This window comes from Diplotaxodon limnothrissa, linkage group LG3, assembly GCF_057381915.1.
Source record: "Diplotaxodon limnothrissa isolate DT_005_m linkage group LG3, D_limnothrissa_male_GT1.1, whole genome shotgun sequence".
Classification (NCBI taxonomy): Eukaryota; Metazoa; Chordata; class Actinopteri; order Cichliformes; family Cichlidae; genus Diplotaxodon; species Diplotaxodon limnothrissa.
Genome location: NC_140598.1, coordinates 14,243,306 through 14,264,564, shown reverse-complemented (window position 1 = coordinate 14,264,564; position 21,259 = coordinate 14,243,306). Strand labels below are relative to the sequence as shown.

The 21,259-nt window shown below is 43.1% G+C and overlaps 1 protein-coding gene across 2 annotated transcripts in view; it reads left to right on the top strand.

The window, feature by feature from the left end:
- Nucleotides 1-4,392: 4,392 nt before the first annotated feature.
- The window catches only part of LOC146634600 (protein NLRC3-like), a 720,577-nt gene continuing 703,710 nt past the window's right edge, over nt 4,393-21,259 (top strand). The window contains exons 1-4 of one of the 2 annotated variants that reach the window (XM_085377952.1): nt 4,393-4,539; nt 9,861-9,992; nt 18,247-18,323; nt 18,440-20,228. In XM_085377952.1, the coding sequence (XP_085234078.1) occupies nt 9,904-9,992; nt 18,247-18,323; nt 18,440-20,228 (1,955 nt within the window). In that variant the 5' untranslated portion in view covers nt 4,393-4,539; nt 9,861-9,903. Of the gene's footprint in view, nt 4,540-9,227; nt 9,993-18,246; nt 18,324-18,439; nt 20,229-21,259 lie in introns of those variants that run through there. The other variant, XM_085377961.1, reaches the window with a different exon arrangement.

Sequence of the window (21,259 nt, the reverse complement as noted above, 5' to 3'; positions counted from 1 at the left end):
TTATTTCCATGTGTAAGCATCAATCATTGAAATGAACTGAATAGCGTTTAGAAGATTTGTTAATTTGTTTATCTTTTGTTAAAAAGAGTGGTTTCAATAAGTTTCAGACACACCTTGCAAATGTGCTTATGATGAGTTGGCACTCGGCCTTTTGAAGGTCATAAGCTTCGTTCGGCGTGATGGTCCGGACTGATAAAGTGTAGGAAATGCCTTGAGTGCAGAGGGCTAAATGCAAACACGCTTACACACACATAGGATATGATTAGAATAAGTCCCTGGGACATTCTGAATGTTTTAGACCAATTCTGAATCACTAGAAGGTCAGTAGATAACAACATTAGATTATTAGGGTTAGGAAGAGAGGTGTTTTGGTTTTCTGTCTCTTACAGAGAAAGGGACAGACACCAGACGAGGTCACAGATATGCGAGGATCCTCCGCAGCAGAGACAGACACAGTGACTGCCGAGACATCAACTGGGTCCAAGTGTCATGGCGTTTGGGCTCCAGCTAGTCACCACAAAAGGATGGATCCCATAAACACAGCAATAACCATGAAGGGGTTGGCGGAAATCCAGGAACACCAGACCAACGAAGTTCGAGAGGCTCTTGGGCAAAAAGGGGGACGCGTTCCTGATCTTTTTCTGGAGGATACACAGATCGTTGTTTGAAATCGGGGCAGAATAATCCCCTGATCTGTGCCACGACTGAAGGGTTGTCTAACCCCTGAGGTTGAAGAATGAAGAGCAGAGGATCACCCAACTGGAAGACACTGGTAGCTGCAGCAATAAAATAAAGGCTAAAAGCTCCTTGGACAGAGGTTCTAGTCTGAGTACGTCGGAAGGGTATAAGGTAGCACCAAAATAAAGCTGTGGGAGAACTGGGGAGTGTCATCTGTACCTGCTATTGTTGGAATAATAGTTTTTCTTGCATCTGAACTGCGCAAACACAGAGGTCATCTCACATATGGTTCGCCCCTCAGGGGGACAAAGGGCCTCAGGAGTGAGAAGAGATGAACCCGGCGACACTGGATTATAGGGTGTTGGTGAGCTCATTATTCTAACGAGCTCATCAGGGGGAATTGTTAGATTATAATATTATTTTATGCCATGTTATACCCCTAATTAAAGATTGTGAATTATTATGTAGTTTTAGTTTGCATCATTCTCCTGAATTAGAAGAAGATGATAACTATTGCATTAGTTAAACTGATTTGCATTACATTAGACTGCTGATTTATTGTGGATGAATGATATTGTTTTATGATGCATTATACTGCTGAGTTATAAGAAATACTGTTTGCAGAAAGTCATCACCTTATTGGTCTGATTAGAAGAGAACAGAACATACTGGAGTTTTCTGCCCCATCTCAGCAGGAGCAGATAAACGGGGAGCCAAGGTCGTAGCTTAGGCGCCGTGTGAGAGAAAGGATGTGAATGTTTAGGCTTTTATGATAAGGTGGAGGCACCAGAGGCTATAAGAGTTTGAGCAATGTGTAAAGGATACTGGCAAGTGGCTTTGGCACCAGAAGCGAGAGAGCTGACAGCCTTCAAAACTCCTTTTGGTATGTACCAATTTAAAGTCATGCCATTTGGGCTTCAAGGTGCACCAGCGACATTCCAACGATTAATGGACCATGTACTGAGAGATGTGTCAGCATTCTCTGCAGCATATCTGGATGACATGGTGGTGAACAGCCCGTCCTGGGAAGAGCATGTCATTCACCTACAGAAGGTGCTACACTCCATCAGAATGGCTGGACTGACTATCAATCCCAAGAAGTGCTCCATAGCCAAGAGAGAAGTGGAGTACTTGGGCTTTGTAGTTGGCTCTGGGAAGATAAAGCCGCAGGTTGGAAAGATTGAAGCAATTCAGTCCTTCCCAGTTCCGACAACAAAAAGGAAGGTGAGAGGTTTTCTGGGTCTAGTAGGCTGGTACCGGAAATTCATACCTTCTTTTGCAGAGCGATCCACTGTACTGAATGACCTCACAAAAGGCTCAGCCCCCAACAAAGTGCGTTGGACAGAAGACTGAGCAAGCATTCAGAGACCTCAAGGAAGCAGTTTGCACACATCCAGTTCTACACAGTCCAGACTTCAACAAGCCATTCATCTTGCAAACTGATGCTTCAGGAGTTGGCCTTGGTGCTGTCCTTCAGCAAGAGGTGGATGGTGAAAGAAGGCCTGTGGTGTTTCTGAGTCGGAAACTACTCGACAGGAAGACGAGGTATTCGACGGTGGAGAAAGAGTGCTTAGCCATGAAATGGGCTATTGAGGCCTTGAGGTATTATCTTCTGGGACGTCACTTCACTCTGGAGACTGATCATCGTCCCCTCCAGTGGTTGAACCGCATGAGGGATGCAAATGCCCGCATTGCAGGATGGTACTTGTCTTTGCAGCTTTATGACTTTACGGTCCAGTATAGGCCAGGGAAGTCAAATGTGGTTGCTGATTGTTTATCTAGGATGACAGAGGACTGAAGCACTTCGCGCTCAAGAGAGGGAGGAGGAAATGTAAGGAAGAGGACTCCCTTACTGTATTTTTTTTTTTTTGTGCCTGTCCCGTTTGGCTCTTTTGCCATCAGAATTATTGTCTAAAGGCAAAGAAAGATGCCCAACGGATTTACTTTACCAAATTGACCATCCCAGCCTTGCCGTAATGGTCCATTTGATTCACCTTTTATTGTTCATTTCATTTTCACTTACTGAATACGGGACAGACTTGACTGTATTTATTTATATTATATGTATAGCACTTTAGAGCACACCTTTCACTTTATTAAAAGCACCTTATCAAGCAATTTATGAGCATTGCACTTTAAGCATGGATTTGCACACAAGAAGTTTAAATATTTATTGACTATTTATTGGGAATTTTAAAATCAGTTGGTAGCCTTATTTCAGATCCTGCACAGCTGCTCCTCATCAAGGAATGTGGTGGTTGTCTGTCAGGAGAGAAGAATGGTGATTGAGATTGTGATTAAGGTTTACCAGTAAGGAAAACTAATGCAAACGTGTGTGTGAAATCTAGGGATAAAAGTGGTGCAAATAAGTGTTTGTAAGTTAATGATTACTCACCTTTCTTGCCTGTGTCCTCTTCAAGGTGTTTGGGCAAATGTTTCCCCTGGGGTCCAGACACCATTTAAAGGTTCCGGGAGAGACCATTGGTAAAGAGAGTGTGGTGAATCTTTTTGTGCTTGGGTTTCTGGGTTTTTATAATATTGGGTTTGGTGTAACATTAAGTGTGAAATATTTATTAATATGTAAATGTGGAAATGTATTTATGTATTTATTTATTCTAATTAATATATTGTATACTGTGGTGGAAGGTTGGGATTTAAGAATTTACCTGAGAGTGGAATAATGGTTAAGTCTGTGACAGCTGAACATATTTAAGGCTGCCAGTTGTCATTAGAGGTGGATTTTTTGTGCTGTGAAGAAGCTCGACAAGTTAATTGTTGTAAGGAGAGCCATATAGCAAATAAATACTTTGTTCCACTACACTTGCCTTGGTCTGTCTCACTGTGTTTCCAGCCGCTAAGGGCCGCCCTGTTACAAGGACAAACAGCAGCACATGTTCTCTAAATGTTTGCAGTCATTTTTAAATGACGCTGATACTACATGAGACATTTTCCACATTTATTGTCTTTGAACAGAGAATAATAAAGCCATCAAACATACACAGGCTTCTGCAAATACAAACTTCTGTGGTGCATTTGATGACCTGCAGAGGAGAACAAGTCGGGCTTTTCAGCCCTAACACAACAAGAACAGCTGTGGAACCATTGGCCATTTGCCATAGTGTAGCTGAGTCAAAACAGCCCAAGTGCTGAGAGGGAAAACATGATGATTTATGTAAAGTCATAACTGGCTGCAGCAGCTGAGCTTTGACCTGTGAGCTGCAGCTTAAGCTTCTTTTATGGTTCAGTGTTTAATGTTTAAACTGTTTATGGCTGCACACACACCCACAGTCAGGTTGTATACATATTGAAATATTATATACAGTGTGGCAGCTGACCTTTGACCTGCGAGCTTCAGACTCATTGCTGGTGTGAGGTGTTTAATACTATTGAAGCTTGCAGACACACCCACATCCTCTGATTTGTTCTCAGGGTTGTTCAGTGTGTCGGAGTTGGAGCAGAAACCTGCTGCAGGTTAATTATTGATCAAACAATATCACACAAGGTGCAGCAGCTGACCTTTGACCTTTGAGCTTCAGACTCTTTGCTGGTGTGAAGTGTTTAATGTGACTTCAGCCTGCAGACACACCCACATCCTCTAATTTGTTCTCAGGGTTGTTCAGTGTGTCGGAGTTGGAGCAGAAACCTGCTGCAGGTTAATTATTGACCAAACAATATCACACAAGGTGCAGCAGCTGACCTTTGACCTTTGAGCTTCAGACTCTTTGCTGGTGTGAAGTGTTTAATGTGACTTCAGCCTGCAGACACAGAGGACTGATGAAGCAGAAGATTGTCTCTGTTTCTACACAGACCTGGTCCAGACAGCAGAGCTGCAGAGGGAAGACGTTCATGGGAAGAAGCTGAGTAAGTGCAACGTCCTCTTTGAATCCTGGATCAGGAAGTGAAGCCGGGGAATATTTGGTGTTTCAATAAGGTTTCTGTCTTTGACTCAGTCTGCTGTCACTTTGTTTCAGAGAGAAAAAGAGATTTCAGATTAACTGCATTATATGCTGAGTAACTAAATGCTGCTAGTCTGTGGTGTCACTCCCAGCAGCATCACGTCATTTCTTTACTCTGACCTTTAACATCAGTTAACTTAGCTAGCAGAGCAGCTAGCAGTTAGAGTATGAACTCTGTGTCAGCAGTCAGCTTGGTCCTGGTGGTCACCTGGTTTCATGTTTGCTGATGATCCAGATGTGTCCACATAATTATTTATTTCTGTAAATGTAAAGACTTTACAGATAAACAACAGCAGCCCTCTGGCTGGACTCTAACCTGTGAGTTTCCTGTGACTGAAACCACAAGCTGACATTTTCCTTCTGAAGCAGCTGAATGGATGTTTAAGTTTACCTGCATACATGGTGCAAATAAACCCGCTTTGGATGGTTTGGAGGCGGAGCCCAAAGCAGGACAGGATTCTAATGTGATTGGTCACTTTGATGAGGTGGCTGGAACTCAGGTGGTCGAGCAGGTCACCTGCTAACCAGAAGGTTGGTGGTTTAATGCCAGTCTGCATGGTGTCCTGGTGAATGTTCGACAGGAAACACTTAGACACATGGAAAAAGTGCTTGTGTGAACGTACAAGTTGTGTAAAGCTTGTGTTTGAAAAATAAAGTTTATTTCTTATTATTTATTTTATAATAAAGTTTTTTCCTGTGCAGCAGTGGAAATACTGACAACTATAGCTGGATTATTTATTTGAACTCTTTTAAACCAGAGGCTTCAGACGCAGGTTCTGCAGCCTTTAATGGTAATAGTCAAAGTGTGATCGGTGAATTGTGAGCAGCAGAAAGGAGGAAAGCACTAATGCTGGCACAAGGGGCCACAAGCCAGTGTACTCCAAGTGCCAGCCTGGGTAAATGGGGAGTGTTGCATTAGTAAGGGCCTTCTGAACTAAAGCTTTACCAAATAAAATGCGTGGATCATAATGAATAAGACTGTCATGCTACTGATGGCTGAAAGAAAAGGAAGAGGAGGAAGGAGGCATGTTAGGAGTAGGGATGGGTATCGTTTAGGTTTTATCCGATACCGGTGCCAAACCGGTACTTTTGAAACAGTGCCTGTGCTTAATCGGTGCTCGAATCAGTGATTAAAGAATGGAGAACACAAACTTTGTCCAAAAACCTCTCATGTTTTTATTTTTAGCAGTCTCTTTTTTTCTGCAAAATGATAACCAAGTTAGCCTTTTCTGTTGATACAAGATACCTCCTTTGGTTGGAACCGGTGCTTAAAGAATGGAGAACACAAACTTTGTCCTGAAACCGCTCATGTTTTGTTGTTTTTTTTGTAAAAAGATAACAATGTTAGCCTTTTGTGCAGCTATAGGGCATATATGGTATCACTCTATCAAACAAGAAGACAGCAGCATGTAACTACAATGGTGTTTGCTTGTTCACCTTACATTAATGTAATAACGTGGTTAGCCTACTCAACGTAAATTACACACAAACAACATTAAGCTACACACGCAGAGAAGAACGGCTGCTGCTGCCGTCATCATCCTCATCATTTCTGCTCCTCTGGCAGGGCTAGGGGCCAGGACTCTCCTCTTCAGGTTCTTGGGGGATGTTGCTAACTCCGTGTCCGATAACAGGCACCACACCCGCAGTAGTTGTGCTCGGTGTGAGGTCTTGCAGGAAGCTATCAAATACGGTGCATTTCTCGGCTTTAAAAAAAAAACACTATGCGTCGCCGGGTGTTTCATGGTAAACAGACTGATTCTTATATAGCGCTTTTCTACTCTCCCAGAGTACTCAACATGCCACATTCACCCAATCACACCAGCACTTTATCTGTACTCAGTGCTTTCTAAGTACATTCACACTCCGAATGTGGAGAGCAAGTTGGGGTTAGTATCTTGCCCAAGGATACTTGGCACGAGGAGCCTGGGATCGAACCATCAGCCTTCCGACCAGTAGGTGACCAGCTCTACCTCCTGAGCTACAGCCACCCTGTTTCACCAGATTCGAGGTGTTACCTCCTTTGCACAGTATCAGCTTAAAGCACTTGTTGCAGGCTGCTGAGTTTGCATCTTTTGCTGTGAAGTACAGCCAGACTTTGACCGCTTAGCCTTGGGCATTTTTAATCTGTCGCTCTGCTCTAAAAGAACATACGTACCGGGGCCCGCCTACTATCCTTGGAAAGGTAAAATGATTGGCTAGAATCCAAAGTGTATGACATCTCAGGAAAAAAAGCACCAAAATGTGCACTGCTTTTCAGTCTGGTTACTACCGTTTATGTCAGACCCGGTGCCATAATGACATCAGATACCGGTGCCCATCCGCAGTTAGGAGGCAATGGTAGAGAAGGAAAGACAGGAGATGGTAAATGGCCTGCATTTGTATAGCGCTTTTCTAGTCCATAGGACCCCAAAGCACTTTACACTACATTCAGTCATCCACCCATTCACACACACATTCACACACTGGTGATGGCAAGCTACATTGTAGCCACAGCTGCCCTGGGGCGCACTGACAGAGGCGAGGCTGCCGGACACAGGCGCCACCGGGCCCTCTGACCACCACCAGTAGGCAAACACGGGGTTAGTATCTTGCCCAAGGATATTTGGCATGCAGCCAGGGTGCAGCCTGGGATCGAACCACCGACCTTCTGATTAGTGGCTGACCTGCTCTGCCACCTGAGCTACAGCCACCCAGAGTGGAGGTGATGTATCTAAATGCATCTGAACAAAGCAGAAGTGCACACCAAACTCAACGGATAGTCAAATGTAGAATCACAGAACAGAACTGCAGGCTGAGTTTGGATGTTTGTCTTTCACACCTCTCTGTGTCTCACACACACAGTGACGTCAGACACAGTCACACTCACTGTTCCATCTGCTTTGTGCACAAATTCATTACTTTCTTCCTTCAATGATCTACATACTACGTGCTGCCCAGTGAATACTTTGCAATGTATTCCATCCCCTTTCAAGGCAGAATTACCCAGTTTATTCCCCATTACAAGACAACAATCAGTCACACTCACACAGACCACGTCTGGCCCGCACTCGCTCACACGTGCGTTTACCCACCAATGAGAGCTCTATCCTCCTTACATATTGGTGGATAAACCAAACACTCAACGCCCTCAGCGGCAGAGGAAAAACCTCCTTTCGGTGGAGCAACCATCCTTAACCCTCCTTAAAAACTGGCGAAGAAACCAGACCTCCTTAGAATAATTAAAAAACTGGTGGGGAAACCAGACCTCCTTAAAAAAAATAAAGAAAAACCGGTGGAGAAACCAGGTAGCTTCTAAAACACCATCTGTTTTAGAAAACAAAACAGATGGTGAATTCTTTAGAGAATTTTCTAGAAATCTTTTTCTTTCAAAACAGAATTCAGAATATTGATCTTTGACATGGAAGCTGTTTCTACAGGATCCTGATGGACACTCAAAGCTTTCATAAAATGTTCTCATTAGTTGTTTGCAGCAGAATATCACCTGATGTGAACCAAAACAACAAAAGTGCTCTGCACATGTGTGTGAGACTACAGATTCTAGAACCAGAACTGCTGATTTCATTACTCTGAACTTTTAAAGGCAGGTTTTGTATCTGAGAGCAGGGACACTTGCTGTGTTCAGTGTGACTCGTCTCTGCAGAAGGTCAGGGCTCTGATAGTTGCAGTTAGCGGGTGATTTACTGGGCAGGTGGATCCTGAGTGTCTGTTGGAGTCAGGGTTCATTATGGTCCTGGTTGCTACTGGAAATAAAGAAACAAAAGGAGGGTGTGATGTTCAGGAAGTACAGACTGTAGCTCAGCAGGTAGAATTACTAACTGGAAGGTTGGAGGTTTGATCCCTGGCTGCTCCAGTCTGCACGCCACGGTATCCTTGGGCAAGATGTGGAACCCCGACTTGCTCTCCGATGCATCCATCATAGTGTCATTGTTAGAAAAAGAAGTGCTTGTGTGAATGAAGCACGCTGTATAAAATGCTGTGACTGCTCATACAGAAAAGCAGCTCATAAGAACTGGTTCATTTTCCAGATAATTCCACTATTAAGACAACAGACATTTGGGAGGCTTTCTCTGAGAGTAACACTGAAAGTCTTGCTGCTCCTCCACAAAATGAACTTCAGATTAAAGACACAGCTCAGCTAAACACAACTCAAACTAATCTACACTATTTTTCTTTATTACGCAGCGTTTTTATAACTATTTCCAGATGTTTCTAAAGATGAAAACAGAATTAAACTCCAGCCTGATGCGTTTCTGAGGTTCCTGACTCTGACCGTCCCTCAAACGCCTCTCTGGGCGTTTCCTTCCGTCGCTTTTACTTTCGCTTTCGTGAATGTTGTGGCGCAGTTGATCGTCTTATTAAATTCAGTTCTTTGCATTCTTTTGGCGGCGAAGAAAAACTGGGCTCAAAGTGGTCAAACTCAAAAAATGATCTTTATTTTACATTCCCGGGAACGGAGAACTGTTAGGTGCTATCATGCACCCACAGCTCTGAAAAAAAAATCACAAGCTGCATGTGTATATATATTTCTGCTACGTCACATATAGTTTCGATCAAAACAACTCCTTACATAGTAGCAGTTGATGACAATGACAGCTGCAGAGTTTGTGTCTGATGTATTAAGTATGAAACACTGTTGGGCTAAAATCTGGTCAGAATGAATCCAGGTGCAGGTGTGTCAGTTTAGGACCACTGGACTAACATCCAAGTGCTCACAATATAAAGTGTATTCTGTAGTAACATCCTGGTGTTGCAGCAACAGTCCCACATGGAAACGTCAACACTCAAACTCAAAATCTCTTTTTGTCAACAATAAAATGACAGCAGACCAATTTGATCAAAGTTGGTAAAAAGCTTCAGAAATTAGTAAAATATTAAAAAGTGTCTGGATGCTCAATCATCCAGGTAAGGGTTAGGTTAGTAATGCTGTGATTGCAGACATTCCCCAACTCTCTGTGAATGGGACTCATGGCCATTGATCAGTGGTTGTTGATCAATGGTCATGACCTCCCAGCCATTGTGCAAATGTCCTGTTTATAAGGTTGGAAACCTGCAGTCAGCTGAGACTGAAGGAGTCACCTGGATGAGTCATGAAACGTTTCTCCCACTGAAAACATCCAGATGAACAGAATCAACTTTTGGGGATTAAAACGTGTCTGAATTAATCAGTGGGTGCTGAGTGGGTCAGTCAGTGTGTCGCTGGGCTGATTTGTGTTTCCTCTGCAGGTGAAGGTAGAAAGTGTGTGTGAGCTGATGTGAATTGAGCAGCATGGATCAGTGTGAGGACAGAGAGGAGGGAGCCCCTCCCTCTAAAAGCACTCTGTGTGGGGAACATGAGAGCCAGACCAAAGCTCAGAGGTGAGATGACCATCTCTAACTGTCCATGACTCTTCTCCATGTCACAGCTCAGCACTCACATCACTGCTCCATCATTATTCACAGGAACCAGCCTGGACCTCCACCCAGCTCTGTGTCCTGTAAGAGTGACGCGTCTAAAGATGACTTCATTAATTTCAAAGTCTCTGCTGCAGAGAGGTGAGCTGTTAGTAACAAGAACTCTCTGATTTAAATGATTTTGATGTTTCCTGGTTTCTAAAATGCATCTCTGTAGCAGAGCAGTGTCTCCAAGGACACACAGGCTCAGCTGTAACTGTCAGTTTATCTGGTTTAAGACACATTTGGACTCCATTGGCTGTTTTTAACTATGTATTTTAATCAGAGGTGTAAATCTAGACCTCACACATCTGGATCCTAAACTATGATAGAAACAGCTGCTAGCAGTGGGTAGTTTGACTTTGATACGCTGCTCTAGAAAGCAAACAAAGGTTTGTGCAGCTCCTCTTCAGAAAAGTGTTCAGAGAGCAGCTGCTGTATTAGACAAAGGCTCGTCCTGTGAGCCCAGATGTGTGTAACAGCTGGATGAAGGAGAACCATCACAGTCGCGTCTCCATCCCGCCTTTATTAATGAACTTCCTGTTGCTTGCAGATGACAGGAACACAAAGTGTTTGTGCCACGTGATGCTGCAGGATTTGTTAACGTGTCCATGATGGTAACATCTCCTCGTCTAACTGCAAACACATGAGCGCTCCTAACGGCAGCTATCACAGCCACACAGGCAGACTGTGTCTCACTGTTGCATTCAGGGACATTTGTTTTCCTGTAAAAAGCTGAACTCTAATCTAAGAGGACTGTTACTGACAGGAAACAGCTGCATTATCTGCAGTCTGTGTGATCACAGCTGCTTCAATCACTTTATCAGAGAATTGATCATTGAATAAAACATGTTTGTGTCTGCAGAGGTCAGAGGTCACAGTCTGCAGGATCCAGCTGTCCGTCTGTGAGGAGTGACCGGTCCAAAGGTTATCCTCCAAACTTCAGTGGTGAACCTGGACCAACGAGGTCAGAGACCTGTGATGACTCCTTTACATGTTTGTGTTTTCCTGGATAAATATGACCAAAGATTCATTAAAAAGGTAAAAATATTAGACTTTGTCCTGTAGCGCTGTGTGGCAGGCAGGATTGGACCCAAACACAACAGGATGAAGTCAAAGAGGCAGCTTTATTTCAGCTGTGAACATGCAAACAGCAGAAATAAGGAAACATAACTGTAGGTTTGCAGTGAATGAAGCCTCAGCTCGACGCTCCACTTTGTCCCTCTTTTCCTTCTCCAAACAGCCACATCAGGAGTCTCTGATGGAGTTTTAAAATATTTAATTACAAATGTCCAAAGATGGGTTCAGGATACCTGAATCCACAATTATTAAAGCTAAAATAGTTCACAGGGTTTGGACTTTGTTAGGTGACGAGAGAACATCAAAGTGTTTTTTATCTTTAAACAGTATTTTTATCACTTCAGTTGCTCTCACAGCCCTGTTTGTTATTTTACCAGAGCTCTTATGTTTCACTCAGTGCTCCCACCAAACACCTTGGAGGACACATTACAGGGAGTGCAGAATTATTAGGCAAGTTGTATTTTTGAGGAATAATGTTATTATTGAACAACAACCATGTTCTCAATGAACCCAAAAAACTCATTAATGTCAAAGCTGAATGTTTTTGGAAGTAGTTTTTAGTTTGTTTTTAGTTTTAGCTATTTTAGGGGGATATCTGTGTGTGCAGGTGACTATTACTGTGCATAATTATTAGGCAACTTAACAAAAAACAAATATATACCCATTTCAATTATTTATTTTTACCAGTGAAACCAATATAACATCTCCACATTCACAAATATACATTTCTGACATTCAAAAACAAAACAAAAACAAATCAGCGACCAATATAGCCACCTTTCTTTGCAAGGACACTCAAAAGCCTGCCATCCATGGATTCTGTCAGTGTTTTGATCTGTTCACCATCAACATTGCGTGCAGCAGCAACCACAGCCTCCCAGACACTGTTCAGAGAGGTGTACTGTTTTCCCTCCCTGTAAATCTCACATTTGATGATGGACCACAGGTTCTCAATGGGGTTCAGATCAGGTGAACAAGGAGGCCATGTCATTAGTTTTTCTTCTTTTATACCCTTTCTTGCCAGCCACGCTGTGGAGTACTTGGACGCGTGTGATGGAGCATTGTCCTGCATGAAAATCATGTTTTTCTTGAAGGATGCAGACTTCTTCCTGTACCACTGCTTGAAGAAGGTGTCTTCCAGAAACTGGCAGTAGGACTGGGAGTTGAGCTTGACTCCATCCTCAACCCGAAAAGGCCCCACAAGCTCATCTTTGATGATACCAGCCCAAACCAGTACTCCACCTCCACCTTGCTGGCGTCTGAGTCGGACTGGAGCTCTCTGCCCTTTACCAATCCAGCCACGGGCCCATCCATCTGGCCCATCAAGACTCACTCTCATTTCATCAGTCCATAAAACCTTAGAAAAACCAGTCTTGAAATATTTCTTGGCCCAGTCTTGACGTTTCAGCTTGTGTGTCTTGTTCAGTGGTGGTCGTCTTTCAGCCTTTCTTACCTTGGCCATGTCTCTGAGTATTGCACACCTTGTGCTTTTGGGCACTCCAGTGATGTTGCAGCTCTGAAATATGGCCAAACTGGTGGCAAGTGGCATCTTGGCAGCTGCACGCTTGACTTTTCTCAGTTCATGGGCAGTTATTTTGCGCCTTGGTTTTTCCACACGCTTCTTGCGACCCTGTTGACTATTTTGAATGAAACGCTTGATTGTTCGATGATCACGCTTCAGAAGCTTTGCAATTTTGAGACTGCTGCATCCCTCTGCAAGATATCTCACTATTTTTGACTTTTCTGAGCCCGTCAAGTCCTTCTTTTGACCCATTTTGCCAAAGGAAAGGACGTTGCCTAATAATTATGCACACCTGATATAGGGTGTTGATGTCATTAGACCACACCCCTTCTCATTACAGAGATGCACATCACCTAATATGCTTAATTGGTAGTAGGCTTTCGAGCCTATACAGCTTGGAGTAAGACAACATGCATGAAGAGGATGATGTGGACAAAATACTCATTTGCCTAATAATTCTGCACTCCCTGTAGTGTGATATACATTTCATTGGTGTAAACACCAGTCACACAAGCTAACCCATGGAGGCAGCAGCAGGCTTTGTGTTTGGTCTGTTGGCTTAAACTAAGAGAGTTTAGTTTGTTAGCACAAAGAGCTGTCAGCTAAAGCCCCGAATGCACTTTGAATACAGACGAACTGAGAAAAAGACTTTAAATACAGCAAACAGTCAAACTGACCACATGTTTTTCTGCTGATCATCCACAGCAGTACGTTTAGCATTCATGCTAGCAGCAGGCTATGACTGTCCACTCAGCACCAACACAGGTAGGAGTGAGCAGTGATGAAGCAGGACTGTGGGCAAGTTTGAGCTACAATCCTATTGGCTTCTCAGTTTCTCCAAAGAAAAGGGGAAAAATTCTTGGTGTTGTGTAGATGTGAGTTGGTCTTGTTGTCGTGGGGCTGGAAGGATGCTGGCAGTGAGAGGCTTTTCATACAGTGTTCAGTAACAGAATGAGAAGAAAGCCACTGCACATGAAACAAGGTGCTCGTAGTGTTTGTTTACTGTGTTTGTGCCACAATGTCAGATCAGTTGTAGATTCACATGAAGACTTGTCCAGTGAAACCAGTGCAAGTACTGCAGTACAGAGCAAAGACTAAGCAAGGGTGTTATTGTAAACTTTAACAAAAGACTGTTATGTGACAAAGAGTAAGTACATTATTTTTATGAGATTGTTCATCATGTCTTTAATTTAATATTTCCAGTTTTTCCTTCCTGTCTCATGAAGCTGTGACATTTATTGTTTTTCTCTTAGGATCAATAAGAGGCCAGAATCTCCTGGACCTGAACCCAGCTGTGTTTCCTTAAAGAGCAACGAGTCGAAGGGTGTTGGTGTTTACTTTAAAGGCTGTTCTTCTGCCTCTGAGAGGTAATGTGTGTCTAGATGTTGTTCCTGACTCTGTATTTCTGAATAAATCCTCATGTTTAATATCAGCTCAGCTCTTTTTCACACATTTCTATGTTGGTGTGTGAAGCGGTGTGTGTTGGAGTGTTTCCACAAACACAGCAGTCAGAGTGGAAAGAGTGGATGTTGTAGGAGGTGTTTGTGTAGTGAAGAGGCTGAGTGTCTGTAGGACTCCAGCTGCTCCAGCAGGTGTCTCCTTTGTGCTTTGCTTCAAACACAGTGTAGGGAGGAGCTTCCACTCAGGTCTTTCAGGTGTTGCTGGATGGAGGAGGACAAATAGTTTTTCCCTTCAGTGACACTTCAGCAGCTCAATGTTCTGGGAGATGTTTGTCTTTATGAAGGTTTATGGATTCTTGTTCTTACTTTGGTTAAACTGAGCAATACATTTTCCATCTAACATTTAAAGTAAATTTCCAGGTGAATAAAAGATCTGCAGCTGCAGCCTCTGTGATGTTTCACAGTCTGAAAGTAACAAATTCAACCAGAGTTCAAACAAAGGCTTAATATACGTGTGTGTTTGATATAATGCCAACAAGTACAAATAGGTGTTCTTACAGGTCTTAATCACAGAGCTCTGATAAGTCTGGTGACTTTCACACTCAGCAATTTTGCTGCCTTTTATTTTATATTGGCCTTTTTAAAGCCCTTCAAAGTCTCCCACATTCATACAGAGCTTTTAACACCAAACTCCTTTACAGTCCTTCTCCTCTCACACACGATCACACGACTGATTTGTCTGCAGCAGCTGTGTTACTGCTAGTATTTTATTACGTGTGTAATCTCCTCATATTGTTCCTGTGGTTTAGTTTGACTTCCTTCTGCAAACTCAGCTGCTCTGTTGCTGATACACGTCTCCATGAATATGATTGATCAGATGCTGCCAACACCATGTGTTTCATGTGAGCGCTCAGCTGAAACCCTGGGTTGACTTATCGAGTTAATAACAAGCTTCACGTGACTGTGAATGCTAAAGTGAATCCAGATAAAGGAAAGAGACCCTGCTAATGTTGGACTCACTTCTTAGTGTAGATCCCAGGAGGAAGTTCAACATAGCCATTCTTTGTGCTAGCTCGACCAAACCTGAGACCACAGTGCAGGATAATGATCATCATCTGTCTCTGTCAAGGACATTTAAAATCCACAAATAACAAACATAATTATATTTGATCATTAAAAATGATGATTAAACAAAGTGTCAAACATACTTAAGTAGAAGGACTGATGTTTGTGTTAAAATACCCTCTTAAAGCTGAAATACTGATTCAACTTCTTTCTCCAAAAGTTGATTCTGTTCATCTGGACATAGCGTTTTGTGGGAGAAACATTTCGTCTCTCATCCAGGTGACTCCTTCAGTCTCAGCTGACTGCAGGATTCAATCTTATAAACAGGACATTTGCATAATGACTGAAACCAGCCCACTGAAGGAACAATGGGCTGTGAGGTCAGTTCCTTAATCTTAATTATGCAATTCTCATGACCATTGATCAACAACCACTGATCAATGGTCATGAGTCCCATTCACAGAGAGTTGGGGAACGGCTGCAATCACAGCATGTAAGATGGTGACAGATGTACCCTTAGGCCCCCTCCTCAATTCAGAGATGGTCTTTCCCTTTTCACGTAAATGGCCTCCTTGACTCCGCCTTCAAACCAGCGTTCCTCCCTGTCCGGGATGTTACATCCTCATCATTGAAAGAGTGTCCACTGGCCTGTAGGAGTAAATAGACTGCAGAGTCCTGGCCTGACGAGGTGGCTCTTCTGTGTTGTAGCCAGAGGTTGTTTGGTTTCCCCGATGTATAAATCCTGCCAATCGTCCTGCACTTAACAGCGTACACTATGTTACTCTGTTTGTGTCGGGGGACCCGATCCTTGGGGTGGACCAGTTTTTGGCGCAGCGTGTTTTGGGGTTTAAAAGCCACAGAGACCCAGTGTTTAGAAAAAATGCGACTCAGCTGCTCCGACACTCCTGACACATATGGGATAGCTACAGGTTTTCTCTTAGGCAGCGGTTGTCCTTCTCTCCTGGATCGACTGGAACTTTCTTTAGGAGCCTTTCCAGCTTTGACAAAAGTCCAGCTGGGACACATTTACGCTACGTCCAGATGAAGAGAATCAACTTTTGGAGATTTACTTTCCTGGATGATTGAGAATGCATCAAGACGTTCCTCCTAAAGTGTTATTCAGAAAAATGACAAAAAAAGTTTTAAAAATAAGGATTAAAATATTAAAAACTATGTTTTTGAGTTTCCTGATGTAGCACAAAAATATATGAACATAACTGTATATAGGACAGATATTTCACGGTTCTTTTAGGCAGCACCAAAAAACAAAAAGACTATTTTTAAGCTGTCTGAGGTAGTGAGTCAACATGTTACACTGGGTCAAAGGTCAGGGAGTAAAAGTGTGTTTTAAAGGAGGTTTAAAAGCAGCGAGTGAAGGAGCCTGTCGAGGTAAATCGTTCCATAACTGATCAAATTCAGTTGGTGGACCTCTGTGTGAAATCAAGCATCTGGTTCACAGAGAGGATAACCCTCACATGGGCTGTACAACATTATATAGGGAGACATTGTATTTTTATTTTATTTTTTATTCCTATTTATTCTATTTATCCCCTTTGTATATTTTATTTATATTTGTCTCTGTGTATATATATATATATATATATATATATATATATATATAATATAACAATTCTGTAACTGTAACTTCGGTCGTTGCTGTGCTTTTTGGAAGTCGAATTTCCCAGAGGAACCCACCCGAGGGATTAATAAAGTTCTATCTTATCTTATCTCTTATCTTATCTTAAAAACAGAGATTATCGTAGCCATCGCTCTCTCGCATGGACGTGGCAGTCTTGCTGTCTGCTGCGAATCCTCCCCGTACCTCCGTGACCTCGTCTGGTATCTGCTCCCTCCTCTGTAAGAGACAGTAAAGGAAAACACGTCTCTGCCCAGTCTTGAAAATCTAATCTTATCATCCATTGTTCTTCTAGGGCCTCTTCTTCTTGTGGCCTCAGCTAACTGCTAATATTTAAATGGCTAACATTAACATGTGTGCCAGCCAGGTTCACATTTATGATGAACTATGATTAATTAACTGATGTTGAACCTGGAGCTTTACTGACCTCTGAAATTCCTCCTAAAGTGTTATTCAGTGTTGTGACAGTCAGCTGCTTCAGCTGCTGCTGGGATGGGCTGTGGCAAAGAGAACAGAGAAAATCCAAATCAGAGTTTTTCTCTGAATTAAAAGGAAACAACAATATATTCTACATGGTGAAACTGATGGTTTCTGGTGTTTGGGTCTGTTTTTCTGTATTTATGCAGATAAAGTGTAAACTCAGATGAATTATACCATCAAATGTTAAAGGAAAATATCAGGATGAGTGTCTGTGAGCTGAGAAGGACGTGAAGCGAGCAGTTTATCCCAGAGCTGAAGCTGCTCTGTGTGCAGAGATGAGCTCAGATTCCTGCTGTGATTGATCAACAGTCACAGAAATGTAGACTTGTAGTTATTACTGCAGTATGGTCACAGCAGATACTGATAAACATGTATTATGAGGATGGATGATCAAGTTTCTCACTCTCTCCTTTAAATCTCAGTTTTTTCTTCTTCACAGTTTATCTGTTAATTTATTAATGAATAACACTGAAAGAGTTTCTGTTATATTTCCCCTTGAACATCAGCTTATTAGGGCGGCATTAGGAAATAGCCCCCCTCCAAAGAATGAATAAATGAATGATGATAATAATAAAATGATTCAAAAGCAGAGCTCAGAGTGGTAGAATGGTCAAACATGGATCCACGGGTGGTTCAACTGCATTTGGTGACGTGACCAAAGCAAATCTTTCAAATAATCCCACCATCAACGGGATGTTGTCTCCTTTACTACGGTTACTTTACTTGGTCACCGTGTGAATTTCTTTGAAATGAACCAAATTCTTTTATTTGTTGGTTGTTGCATATTTAACCTCTACAGTCAGGAAAGGAGGAGATGAGGCCTCAACAATGTTGGGTTGTAGCTGTGCTTCAGGTTAGAGTGAGTGTCCATGGAATAAATGTAAGTCAGTGAACTGGAAACATGACTGTGTTCAAACTTTGTTTTCCTTTTTATAATGAGTCTAATCAAAGGTGGACAGAAGTATCTCCACTGTGACTTTTCTGTGTCACCATCAGAGCTTCTGCACAGTGTGGAGAAAGATCCAGAAGCAGAGCTGGACTGCAGACAGCCAGTCAGAGCAGCTGTGTACAAAGTAAGACTGAACATCTGTCTGCTGATGGACTCATTTCTGAAAACTGGACTTCTTGTGTTGTTCAGACATTGAAGAGTTTTCTTTCTCTTTAGTCTCATTGTTTTTCTTTCTTTCAGCAGATGTTGGTCTGCAGGAGGTTTTAGATGAACATAAGATCAGTCTGAGGAGGAGATGTGAACGTGTGACTGAAGGAAGTGATGAAACAGGAAGTAGAACCCTCCTCAACAGGATCTACACTGAGCTCTACATCACAGAGGGACAGAGTGAAGAGGTTCATACCCAACATGAGGTGAGGCAGCTGGAGACAGCTTCCAAGATGGACGCCCTCCATGACGCTCCAATCAGGTGCCAGGACATCTTTAAAGCCTTACCTGACCAACGGAGACCCATCAGAGTGGTTCTGACCAACGGCGTGGCTGGTGTTGGAAAAACCTTCTCAGTGCAGAAGTTCACTCTGGACTGGGCAGAGGGCTTGGAGAACCAACATGTCAGTGTGGTGGTTCTGCTTTCATTCAGGGAGCTGAACCTGATCAGAGATGAGCAGTACAGTCTTCTGGAGCTGCTCCATGTTTTCCATCCAACATTACAGAAGGTCACAGCAGAGAAGCTGGCTGTCTCTCAGCTTTTGTTCATCTTTGACGGCCTGGATGAAAGCAGACTTTCATTGGATTTCACCAACAGGAAGCTGCTGTCTGATGTCACACAGAAGTCATCAGTCAGCCAGCTGCTGACAAACCTCATCCAGGGGAATCTGCTTCCCTCTGCTCTCGTCTGGATAACTTCCCGACCCGCAGCAGCCAATCAGATCCCTCCTACACGTGTTGACAGGCTAACAGAAGTACGAGGCTTCACTGACGCCCAGAAGGAGTACTTCAGGAGGAGATTCAGTGATGAAGAGCTGTCCAGCAGAATCATCTCCCACATGAAGACATCCAGGAGCCTCCACATCATGTGTAGTATCCCAGTCTTCTGCTGGATCACTGCTACAGTTCTGGAGCACATGTTGACTACAGAGCAGAGAGGAGAGCTGCCCAAGACCCTGACTGACATGTACTCACACTTCCTGCTGGTTCAGACAAAGAGGAAGAAGAACAAGTACCATGAGGGACATGAGACGAGTCCACAGGAGCTGACGGAGGCTGACAGGGAAGTTCTTCTGAAGCTGGGGAGGCTGGCATTTGAACATCTGGAGAAAGGAAACATCATGTTCTACCAAGAAGACCTGGAGCAGTGTGGTCTGGATGTGACAGAGGCCTCGGTGTACTCAGGAGTTTGTACAGAGATCTTCAAAAGAGAGTGTGTGATCTTCCAGAAACCAGTCTACTGCTTTGTTCATCTGAGCATTCAGGAGTTTCTGGCTGCTGTCTACATGTTCCACTGTCACACCAACAGGAAGACAGAGGTGCTGAAGAACTTCTTGGGACAAAAATACAACGAGTCCTCTCTGGATGATTTCCTGAACAGAGCCATGGAGAAATCCCTCCAGAGTAAAAATGGCCACCTGGACCTGTTTGTTCGCTTCCTTCATGGCCTCTGTCTGGAGTCCAACCAGAGACTCTTAGTAGGTCTGCTGGGTCAGACAGAGATCAGTCCAGGAACCATCCAGAGAGTCATCAACAACCTGAAGGAGATGAACAGTTATGGAATCTCTCCTGACAGAAGCATCAACATCTTCCACTGTCTGATGGAGATGAACGACCTCTCAGTACATCAGGAGATCCAAGAGTTCCTGAAGTCAGAGAACAGATCAGAGAAGGAACTCTCTGACATCCAGTGCTCAGCTCTGGCCTTCATGCTGCAGATGTCAGAGGAGGTTCTGGATGAGTTGGACCTGCAGAAGTACAACACATCAGAGCGGGGACGACAGAGACTGATTCCAGCTGTGAGGAACTGCAGAAAGGCTGGGTGAGTCCAGATGTGATCATTAACATCATTGATCAGTGTAGGTTAGTAGTTTAATTTTGAAAATAAAATCAGATTGTAACCACAAAGTGTTTGTGTCCGTACGCTGCAACCTTCCACACCATTCCTTTATTGTACAGACTCAGCAGCAACTCCATGGATCCCAAATCCAAGAGTGGAGAACAGATTTGAAGTGTGTCACATCCATGCAGTCACAGCTGTTTCCACCATGTTTCCACTGATATTAATCCTGTTCAATGACACGTTTCATATCAGTGAATATGTTCTTTAGGACGTCCACTGACATGTTTAAGTGTCCTGCTGGAAATCACTCAAATCATCCATGAAATCCATGAAAAATCCTTTTAGTGTTTCTAACTTCACCCTCTGTCCTCTCTCTCTCTCCATCCTCCTCACTGCTTCTTTCACTGATAATCACACAAACATTGTATTCAGCTACAAAATAACACAATAATATCATCTGATGATCATTATTATAAGAGCAGGATCCATATTTGATATCAGAGTAACACACTGCTTGGTTATGTGCAGTCATCATCAGTGACTGTGGGTCAAACAGAAGCTCTCTGATTGGTTGCTGACCTTGGTCACCTGTCCACTCTCACCTGTTTGTGTTTGCTCTCTCTTTGCTGTCTCCATCCTCTCTCTCCTTTCTCTCCCTCTCTGTCTTTGTACGTCACTCAGGTCCAATGGAAACAGTGACATTTACAAACCAATCAAAGACAAACTGATCCATGTCAGGTTATAACAATATTCAAAGTGAATACAGGCTGCTGCTGGACACAGACAGGTAACATCATTTTGACTTGCTGTCACCTGGATCTGGACTCATAAACACTGAAGCCCTGAACAGGAATACAAATCATTTTCTGCCAACTAGCGACACACCAGCAGATAATGGCTCAGAAAGCTAAAATGAGCCAATCATTTCTGTGTTTAGTTCCCCTGAGATCAGATCTGATATCAGCAGCTCTGAGTTCATTCATCATTATTGTCCAGTGATGAGATTTCTG